We start from the raw sequence: 11,772 nt of genomic DNA, 5'->3' as shown, positions 1-11,772 counted from the left end.
GTAATATCGCAGTCGATGACATGCAAATATTCAGGTTATTTTTTTTACTTAGTCCGATCATTTGGCGTCTTGGAAAAAAAAAAAAAAAAATAATTAATATAGCACACGTTTCTCGTGGAATACCCCATTTATGATTTTTTTATTTTTCACTGAACGGAAGATGAATCTCATTGAATATTCTAGAATACATGGATGTTTTTGCCTAGGAATAATCTTGAAATAAAATTCAGTACAAAATATAGTGAATGGGCATATTTTTGAATAATTTGAAACTTCTCGCTTGAACAGGAAGACTAGGGGAATAAAATAAAAATCGGAAAAAATTAGGGAATTTTTTTTTTTTTTACCAATTGGAACCAATTTGACAGGCTCCACCATAAACTTTTTTTTACACCGTATAAGGGCCAACCTGATATCTACCTTATTAATACTATATAAAATATATATCATTCCTATGATTGTAAATAAATAATTATATAATTAATAACTTAGATATATATATATATATATTGTATAATACATATATTGTTATATGTACATGGTGTATGAGAAATAAGTAAATAAAAAAATGTGTTAGTGTACCGCTGAGTTTTACGTGTAAGCTTTTACGCTACTACTTTGTTGATTTAAATTTTTATTTCCCATTTCTGTGTTCAGAACTCGAAAAACTAAATACTCTGTTTTTTATTTTTCATCTTAAGAAAAAAAACTTGCCAAATTCACGTAGCTGCCAGCAAATTATACTGAATTTATATCATGAAGTGAATACTGAATGAAATTTTCTTATAGCATGGTTCAAAATTAAATTTGACAAACCGAATCCACAAGCTATCAATCATATTCCGACCATTGCACATATACAGATATATATTGTATACTTAATAATGGTTCAATTTTAACGTAGAATTGAACACATTCGGGAATAAGTTATGTCGATACTTCGATTTAATTTGGAACAATAACAATAATCGCCATAGTGATAATAATATACATATAGCAGTAATGCTAAGTATACAACATTAGGGTGTTTGAGAAAAAAAAATTCTTTTCCACGTCAAACCAACGGGTTCTATACCTGACCCCCTAGAATTTTGGTATTCAATGGATTTTTTGGTTTGTTTCGGTCAAAATTGATACCTCCAATTTGTTATAATTTTACCGAAATTTTGTAAAAGTGAGGCGATTCGAAATATCCTGGATACGTAGATAACATTAACAAAATAAATAAAACTTTTTTGTAAAATCAGGGACTCGAAGACACATCTTGTCATCATGTTTCAAAAATGGAATGAAAATACTGATTGTTGTTGTTGAATTTTTAATTAAAAAAAAAAAATCATAATTTTATTGGAATTTATTTTGAATGATTGTTTCCTGTAGTAAAAAATAAAATAAAAAAAAACTTCACTTTGGTAAAATTCGCTGTTCGTTTTAATTAAGGAGTAAATCGAAGAAAACGATTTTTGCTTCTAAAAAAAAAATTTCTTTTCTTTCATTTACTCTTCACTTAAAAGAAAAATCGAATTTTACCAATACAAAATTTCTTTTTATTTTGTTTTTATTACAAAAAACCATCATTAGAAATACGTTAAATGAAAATTTTTTTTTTTGGAAAGCAAAAATTCAGAAAAAATATTCAGACGAAAAGATGTGTCTTCGAGTCCCTGATTTTACAAGACAGTTTTATCCATTTTTGAAAATAGTATCTTCGTATCAAGGATATTTCGGGTCGCCACACTTTTACAAAATGTCGAGATGATTTCGAAAAATTAGAGGAATCATTTTTAACCGAAACAAACCAAAAAAACCCATTGGACATTAAAATCTCAGGGGGTCAGGTCCAGGAACCGTTGATTTGACGTGGAATGCCCCATATGTCAAACAAATTGAGTAAGTTGGTTGATAAATGAGCAATTATGTCTGCAATAACTTTCGTTCTACATTATGCGAATATACGCGATTAATCTCTCCGTTTTTGTAGACAGTGTAGTTATTATTGTATTGTAATATTTTACTGTAAAATTCTAAGATTGAAGATTTCGCTGTCAATTATACATTACTCTTACTCCGCATGTTACAATTTATTTATATGAATGTGTGTCAATATGCAAGAAAGTATCTTACACAATGCATTGTACAAATCATAAAATATGGATGTCTACTTTTAATAAGCTTAATTAAAACGTCCGTAATAATAATAATGATAATAATAAAGTTAGTGTAATATATGTATATGTATACTTTAATAATTGAGAATAAAACTGAATCAATGTAATCAAAAGCGTCTAATTTGTAATATTGTTATGTGCTTACCTTTTACCTTTGACAGCATAATGTATTATATACATTTATTTCGTCCGATTAGGCATCGATCGATGGGACTAATTGAATTTCATTATTATTTGCAAATTTAATTTAAAAATAATTGATTCGAAAATAAACGATGTATAGTACGATCATGTATATATAATGTGGACATTCTATTTACTGACCGTCTTGCCGAGTTTTAATCAAAAGAAAAAGAACGGAAGTAGTTGAACAGAATGAATATAAAAAGAAAAGTACACGGTTACTATAATGATAATAATATTCGTCGATCACAGGTTTAATATGTTTAAGCGCAAGCATATTTTAACATATACCGGTAACGTTGAAAACTATTATAAGTATACGATACGATTTAAAAAATGATATAGGAATATTAATTTCAAATCACGTAAAATGATTTAATTTACTCATATGTTTAAAATGCAAAATAGTATATTATCATTTAAATTTCCGTTTTCCAGGTCACACAGTGAGGGACAAAAGTATTCGTGCGGTGGATAAATTCAAACAAAATAGGGAATAATTGTTTGAATTAATTCATGTATTCAAACGTGTGCTGTTTTATATTTTACTTTTATATTCTGACATAATCACATATTTACAAAAGGTCGCTTATCTCTGACTCAGGAACGCATAGGTATTACCGAAAGTCATTATGACTCGGACAAGGGTATTTTTTGTATTTCAGCAAACCTTGTCGACAACTTGTTATTTATATTTTGTGGAATACCTTTTTGCTTGATACGCTATGCGGAACAATATTAACGTATAAATTGTGTTTCCGGAGATTTTTAGACTGTCCGTTGTGAAAAGGAATCCACTTGCATATTTGATAGCAGGCAATATGCTTTAAATCGAATTCGGTTTTGAGTTTTCTCCGTACTCTCAAACTATCATCAGAATCAAAAATATGATATTGAAATTTTGATTCGTCCGAGAATGTGACATTGTTCCAGAGGACTGTATCGTAGTTTACAAACCTGCTCGCCGAATGACTTTCTGAATCGTCTTTAAAATCATATTCTCCGATCTGTCACGCGATTTCCGATGAACTTATCGTTGGGTTTTCTTTTCCTTATCGCAGAATCTTTCTTCCATTACGTGAAGACAGTTTCCGTGGTCGACCACTTCTGTGTGAATTTCGCAATATTTCTGTATATTCAAAAAATTTTTCATCACACTTTAACCTGTTGATCGACTTCTCTGAACAATCTTTGCAATGTATGCATAAGACTTGTTTTGCTTCTTTATATAAATTTGATACGATTTTTTGCATTTGCAAATAATCGTTCCCGGTGAATAATCCATTTCGAACTTGTTTGTTTACAATGTTGCATCGTAAACTTATAGTGTACGAATACATTTCCTTACCATACCGGTGACTTGTCTTCATATTAGCCACGCAACGGAAGATAAAATGTCCGATTCTATATATTTTTTCACGTTAGTATCCAGGCATGAAATAAAACAGCACACCTTTGAATAAATAAATCAATTTTTAAAAAATTATTCCTTATTTTATTTAAATTTAGCCACTGTACGAATACTTTTATCGCGCACTGTATACAGATGTGCAGATAATAGTAATATATTTATCAATTTTACATCACACACGTGCATACATACAAACATTTATAAACTATTTATGTAAAATATATAGATAAGGAAAAATGTTGGATTAAAATACTTTTCTCAAATAAAAAACGCGGCAATGAGTTAATAATACATGTGCGGGTATGTATATAAACGAATGGAAAATATAAATCGTATGCCAAGCTTGACGAGTTCACCGACATAATTGTTTATCAGAGAACGGAAATATTAATATAGTAAATTATTTATCCAACATATCGTTACGAAATATAATTTGTGTATACATATAGCGTATGTAGATGATTTACATTATATGTATTATATATACAACAACAGTAATAACAATATAGCGAAATGTTATTTAAATTATTCACCTCTTATTGCTCTAATCGAAACATACTTCATTCATATCAAAGGATCGATTGTAAACCGCGCCGATCTGCAGTTCAGCAGAAATTTTGTATTTACAATATAAGTGGATTAATCTATTGATAAATTGATGCTTTTTATTTTAAGGTTGTTAACACGATACTAATATACGACTTATTGCTATATCTAATGATGAACGAAAGTGAACATTACGCAGACCTAAGGTATAAAATTTTGGACCAAAAATCGTGAATTCTGTCCATAAATTATTGACAGCAGTTTTGCAGTAGCATCGTTGCTTCAATGCTCGAACACAGTTTTCAAAAATTCGTAGCATACAAAATTTAAAGCCGTCAACCGAGCAGGTATAAAAATTTGTGATAAATCTTTTATCGCCTTAATTAGTATTTAACTGCTAACAATTGATTTGTAAATATCCAGAACATATTTTGGCTTCGATTAATTCATTGGATCTGTTCCATTAAACAGGAGCCGATATAATTATAATTATACCGTGGATTCCGCAAAATGTTTTACCGTTTCGTTGATTATACGATCAAACTTAGATTACGTTAAGATACGGAAATTATCGCTTAATCGTTACCGTTACAATTAATTTTTATCTCAATTCTCTTCTCTTTATCCGGTAAGTGGTAATTTCAAAATCAGACGAAGAATTTTACGACGTCCGCGTCTTTGAATCTCGTTTTACGAAAACTCGAAGACCTTGAACCGAACTATGTTCAATTGTTTTATTTTGTTCTCGAAAACACGAACTTCAAGCCACTGACGCAATTACCTAATTTCTTTTTTTTTTAATCTAAGTTCCACGTTTCCATCATATGATCTATCTTTGAATATCTTCATGGGGTATTACATTTGGAGACAGAATGAGAAGGAAAAATCACTCGAATTGCAACGAAGTCATCCAAAATACTTACCAGCAACTTTAAGCCGTCGCTTCAGTCGGTATATCAATATATTTATACAAATTTTCAAATGAAAAAAAGTAACACATTTCATGATATTTCGATCTACAAATACTTGGATCATAACAAATTTCGTTCATCGAATACCGATAATACAATAATAATAATAAAAATAATAATAACAATAGCCAGTATCACGATTCAGCCCGTATCTCATATAATTTTGGCACAAGGCTATTACTCTTAAATTTCACATCGATAATACGTGTATATTTATAATTTGCATTAAACCCTCGACTGGAGAGTTTCTGCTATCACACTCGTACATTTTCAACCCATTATATTATCCAAGGGCTAGTTTCTCGTCTCGAGCTAATCTGTTTCGCCACTTTCGACGTCCGGATCGCGAGATTTGCTAGGACCGCTCCCGTCTTTGGATCCGAATCCGTTCGCCATTCGCTGATAGTGCGGCTTCCATGAACTCGTCGGCCTCGTGTAGTCGAGGTGATCGTACTCCATTTCACCCTTGTTTTGCTTTATTTCGTCGTAGACGTGCTCGGCCGCTTTCTTTGCGTCTAATTCGTCGATGCTGTGATACAGATTAGGGTTTCCAAGATCGGCGTCCTTGTTCTTCGAGTCTAGACCGTTGTACTGAAAACGCCCGAAGGAATCTGCGCGAGATAATAACACATGTTTCATGATATTTTTCTTGTGATTTTTACGTCGAAGAGTGAAATTAATTCGCTGGACCGGCCAGTTTCAGGGTTGTTACAGAGACGGTGGGGAAAATTTGTCGCAACTTGCCAAATTGGGATATCCACTTGACTATGATTGCAGAATCATTGCTACTGCGTTAACAATTTTTGCTTCATCTATATTAATACCGAAATTGGAGAAGCGCTATTAATAGATTTTATGCAATAATTCTGGTATATTTGGCTTCAAAGTGCTTAATTTAAATCACATGTCTGTAATAAATAATTTTGTCACAATTAGAGAAGCATTTCACAGTTTTCATAAAATTAGTAATTAATACAAGAAACGATGTTAAATATACCATGATACAATTTTATAAACATCAATAAGCCTGAGGAAAAAGTATTCTTGAATCTAATCAATCTAAAATTATTTCATAGAATCAACGAACCGTCGTTTTAACGAATCTGTTTTACCTTTTCATGCATTATTTTGTAGCAAGATGGGTTTGGAAAATCACACCTTTTAACAATTAAACGCGAAACACTTGCAATAGAAAAGTTTATGCACAGTAGTACGACATTAAAGAAACGAAATAATTGACAAGGTTGAATGGAGATCAAAAATTACCTTTGCAACTGCCATCGTCATCGCTAGTTGTATTATAGCCAGCAACCATGGGACCGAGTTTGGCTCGTTCTGTGTTAATATTCTTGGTACCTAGATCGTTTTTTATTTGCACATTGTTCAACAACGTCGCTGTTCCGTCGTCAGACCTACTAGAATCCCGATACGAGTATACCGGATTATCGAAGTGATTGCGATCTGTGAAAGAAACAGGCCGATGTTGATATTATTATTTTCCTGTTTTAATCACTGCAAAAGTCCTGAAATATTTTCATTTTTTACCAAAAGCGAAAAACATAGCACTGGGTGAGAAATTTTTCTCAATGTGATAAACCGATCGAAGAGATCTAACGTTGCAATAACCAGAGGATTTGGTACCGACAAATATAATCGCTTAAAATAGTTATTTGTATAAAATTTTCTTCGAATTTTTAACAACATTTGAACCGTTACAATGGTAACGATACCCATTTTACCACAATTTTCCAATGACTGTAACAAACGAAACTTTCTTCGGTGTATATGAAATAGCAAAACTCAACAGGGATTTTTTATTTACCTGGCGCCGTCACAGGTTCGGCGATGTATTGAACCTGAGCTATTTCAGTTTTCAAATTAGCAACCCGCCGCCTGTAGTACAACCATATCGTGAATATGATCGCAATGAAGATTAGAGCGATCGCAATTCCCACGACGACACTTCCAGATCCTGAATCTTCTATCGGAAGGACGCTCTTTTCTTGCATTAACTCATCGCAGTTTTCACCTAAACAGTTTCAAAACATGCGAAGTCATTCGAATGCCAAACTTGAAAGCAAATCGGGGAATATAAGCCAGAATAAATACGCGTATTTAGAATTGAGTATTTACCTTTGAAGCCTTTTTTGCACGTGCAACCGTTTATCGGGTGACATACGAAGGAATCGGACTTACATTCGCACGGTTCCATGCAGTGATCACCGTAATATCCCTCCGGACATACTGAGAAAATAAGGAATGGCGTAAAATTATTTTGCTTGATAAAAGGAGCCGAACAGATTTCTCTCTGTTCCTTTGGACTGATACTTGTTATAGTTGGAATGTAACTGGAGGGGAAAAATTCCAGGATGTGAATCAGTCGGGATGACTTTTTCCTCACTTCGAACATTCAGCATTTGTATAAATATAAACACCTCGACATTCGAGTCGTTTCGATTTTCAATTGAGGATTAATCGAGCGTACAATTCAAAAAGCGATTTTGCGCAAAAAGAAAAGTGATAGGACAAAGAGAGAAAGAGTTTCGTTGAAATTCATCGAGTTGACTATATTTTTCTAAAAGAGAAAAAAAAAGTTTCCCTAAGACAGAAAATTTCTTTTCAAATATTCGATTTCAACACTAAATACTTCATTACGCTACTAACATCAGAGAAATTAAGTTATTCTAAAATTTTATCATCGCAAAATCCATATGAAATGCTCGTTCGATTTTGATATAAATGGTTCGTTTGATTCGTGACCGAATTCTCGAAACATCTTCTGACTCGAATCTTGGGTAACAATAACATGTTTCTTGTTAAATCATAAGTTAATCAGCGGTAAATTATCGTGATTGTATTACATGACAATATGTATCGAACTTTGTTACAAACCAACGAGTTAAAGAACACAAAATTTGCCGCAGCCAGTTCCTAGGGAATTCATTTCTGAATAAAATGAGCTACACTTTCATCGGAGTTAAACAAACTGTTTGAATTTTTTGGTAAAAAATATGGGGGTAATGTAATTTCTCTGACATGCTATTCATAAAAAACTTATTTACAATAGAAAATACATTTTGAAAAAAAATGTTGTCCGAATGAGTGGGAATCTTTTGGATTAAAATTAATCTGTCTAGCTTCAACTGCACGTTTTCAATTTCTGTTTCAACGCATTTTTCACCTGTTCTGAACAGCCTTTAATTCATGAAAATACGCTTCCTTCTTTGATCAAGAGTCTCTCACCTTCTGTGCAATGCGTTCCAGTCCATCCAGGTGCGCATCTGCAATGACCATCGTTTTTCCTGCATTCGCCTCCGTTCTGACACTTGCAAGGCTGGGTGCAATTAACACCGTACATCCCATCGGTGCAGGGAATTTGACAAGAACTGCCTTGCCAGCCCGGCAAACATTGGCAGACACCTGTTATTAAAATTTCAAGAAAACAATCCATGAATTGTCTTCAGAAAATGTGGAATCTGACTGTTTTTCAAAGATATTATTGAAGGAGGCCGGTATAGCAACAAAATCCAAAATCGAATTATTTTATGACCAAAGTTCACTTTATATCGAAATAGATTATTGTGTAACAAGGTCGTAAACTCGGTCTTTTCGTGCCGAGCGTAAGTTTGCAACATTATTCTTCGTTGAGCCAAAAACGAAATTATACTAAATCATAATAACAAATCATAAGCCAAGAGCTATTTCCTCATAATTACCAGTCACATGGTGACAATCAGCTCCGTTCTTGCAGTGACAATGGTTCGCGCAATTCGGACCGTATCTATCCAGAGGGCAAGGATGTTCGCAAGTTAGTCCAAGATAGCCAGGTCTGCATACGTATTGTCCAGTGACGTGATCGCACGTCATGTTGCCTGTGTGAATCAGGAAACATGGATATCAACTGACAATAGATAGAGCAAGATTAAACAATCGAGAGCCGATTGCTGTGGCTCTGTGTGAATGAAATTAGTATAACAGGCAAAGAAAGATCTTATCTTTGCGGAAAAATCAATAGCGCGGAAGATTAAACAATTTTAAGCACCGAGGTATATAAAGTCTTGAGAAATTGATCGAAATGTAACGGCAACTCTCAGGATGAAATGAGAATTTGTACGACGCTTATAATTATTAATGCATTTTGTTTTTAATGAAGTAACATACCACCTTTATGAAGCCAGTACTATTTCTGACGAAATTGTCAGCTACATACACGTAGAGCTATTCAAAACGTGACAAAACTACACAACGGTAAAAAAGCATACCTTGCAAAAGCAATTTATAATTATCTTTGCGTGACAGTGTTTGTGTGTTACATTGTTAAAGGGGAATATTAATTCGTAAGCATGTGTTCAATGACATTCTTTCGGAACCGGAAGCACGGCGCCTTGTCGAAATTCGAGATATAGACGCGAAGGAAAAATTAGACTGTTCGTCAGTCAAGAAGTCTCTTGGTTAGTCAAAAATTCATACTTCGTATTGATTTTTTCACATTCAGTACTTATCGAATATAATTGTTTCGTTATTTTGTAAAAATCGAAAAATACGAAATATCGAAATTATAAACGAAAATTTGAATATCAATGATTCATTTCAAATAACTTCAAAATGGAATTGAAAAACCTAATGGATTCACTCAATTTCACTCCACGATGGTTTATTTTATTGACAAGGCTATTCCCCGCAAAGTCACTGTCAAATATTTTTTTCTTTCGTTACTCAGTTCAATATTGAGAATTTTCGAGCGTATTTAATATAAGTAAAATCTTTGAAAGATAAATATTCCACAATGGCGATATGTTAAAACAAAAGTTGATAATTCATTTTGTACAAAATAATCGAACGAATCTACTAGATTTTCAACAATCACCTAGTAATTTGACGCCAGTACGTTCTATATTTTAATTATCAAATACATCTTCGTAGTTTACGATTTGCATAATTCGACAAATGCGCTCAAAATAAATAAAAAATATCAATTTTTGAGCAACCAATCCCCTTATCAACCCTCGATCGCACCCTGCTTCGGATTTCGTCTTACCGTTAAATTTCTCTGGGCATTTCTCCTTACAGCCAACGCCGTAAAAGCCCTCCTCGCAAGGTTCCGAGCAATTGGGACCCTCCCAACCTCGGGCGCAAACGCAAGCCCCAGTTTCTGGATCGCACGAGCTATTGTTCATGCAGTTACACTCGGAGTGACAGTCGTCGCCGAATTGACCAGCCGGACATTGCGTCTCGCACCTTATTCCTGTTTCATTAAATGTCAGTCTATGCTCAAGCTTGCGACCCATTTGTTATAAATTTTATTATTCGTACATCATACTTTTAGGTACTTTTTCTAACAAACGTGTAAAGGAGGGTTTAAAATTCCTTCGACAGATCGAACGATAAATACTTTTAATATATGCAGTCGATAACTATTATATATTATAAAAATAAAGAACAAAAATTAAGAATGAAAGAAATGAAAAATGGTGCTTAGCGTCATTTTTCACTGCAAAAATATCTTTGATTAATAATCGTTATGAAAGTTAGGGGTGAGTAGAATTTAGGGTGTAATACGAGTATCGATCAACGACGAACCTTTCCATTCGGGTTTGCACTTGCATCGTCCGGTCGCCGGATCGCAGCCTAAGCTGTTATTCTTGTCGCAGTCGCAGATCTGCTTACAATCGTGACCAAAGTATCCGTTGGGACATTTTTCCTCGCACAGATCCCCGGTGAAACCAGCCGCACATGTGCATGTGCCTAATATTACATGTACAAAAACCCAAACATACATACTGTACGATGCAGCAAAGTCTTTCTCGTCTTCGTCTTTTAAAGATCCATGTTTTTTTGCATGTGCTTTGAAAAAAACAAGACGCTCATCTACTCGGTTGTCACTACGGGTTTCGGCTCATGCTGACAATTTATGCCGGTAAGGGAAACAAGCGAAAGATTCAAGAAAAGGGAAAAAGGAATAAAAATAATTGCAAATATTTGAGAAAAATTTCCTCACCACAAACACGAGCTACATATTTTTATAATTATTATTATTCATTTATAATATTCCACTAGAATATTGTCAAGTCAAAGTCAAAGTCAAATAATTGTGAAAACAACATTTAACGTATTCTTACCGTTTTGCGAATTGCAGGCAGCGTTGTTCAAGCATTTGCAACTCTCCTTGCAATCCTTACCGTAAAACTTGTCGGGACACGGACGATCGCACAGAATACCTTTCCATCCTGACGAATTATCGTTACTCGTTTACAAATAATGATAATAATAATAACAATAAGACAAAATGATGCAAAATGAGCGCATTGATGTACTTGCAATAATAATACAATTAAATTGTGCACAAAATCAAAGTACTCGAATAAAATTGAAACGTGACAGAAAAAAAGAAAAAAAAAAATCGAAGATATCCGATTCACGAACTTTTGACCAGCTTTTTTTCACAGGCTCAAAATTTCGATCTAGCTGCAATTATTCAAATATGTGATAGACT

At 33.5% G+C, this 11,772-nt stretch overlaps 1 protein-coding gene across 3 annotated transcripts in view; it reads right to left on the bottom strand.

The window, feature by feature from the left end:
• Positions 1–1,796: 1,796 nt before the first annotated feature.
• The window catches only part of LOC124304031 (protein draper), a 45,797-nt gene continuing 35,821 nt past the window's right edge, over positions 1,797–11,772 (bottom strand). The window contains exons 10-18 of one of the 3 annotated variants that reach the window (XM_046761964.1): positions 11,399–11,506; positions 10,860–11,024; positions 10,318–10,524; positions 8,996–9,151; positions 8,523–8,699; positions 7,413–7,523; positions 7,102–7,308; positions 6,546–6,740; positions 1,797–5,890 (exon numbers count right to left, since the gene is read on the bottom strand). In XM_046761964.1, coding sequence (XP_046617920.1) covers positions 5,592–5,890; positions 6,546–6,740; positions 7,102–7,308; positions 7,413–7,523; positions 8,523–8,699; positions 8,996–9,151; positions 10,318–10,524; positions 10,860–11,024; positions 11,399–11,506 — 1,625 coding nt within the window. In that variant the 3' untranslated portion in view covers positions 1,797–5,591. The remainder of the gene's footprint in view (positions 5,891–6,545; positions 6,741–7,101; positions 7,309–7,412; positions 7,524–8,522; positions 8,700–8,995; positions 9,152–10,317; positions 10,525–10,859; positions 11,025–11,398; positions 11,507–11,772) is intronic. The other 2 variants (XM_046761966.1, XM_046761967.1) reach the window with 2 other exon arrangements.

This window comes from Neodiprion virginianus, chromosome 4, assembly GCF_021901495.1.
Source record: "Neodiprion virginianus isolate iyNeoVirg1 chromosome 4, iyNeoVirg1.1, whole genome shotgun sequence".
Lineage (NCBI taxonomy): Eukaryota > Metazoa > Arthropoda > Insecta > Hymenoptera > Diprionidae > Neodiprion > Neodiprion virginianus.
Note: the sequence above shows the minus strand (reverse complement) of the source record. Positions and strands in the feature narration are given on the sequence as shown.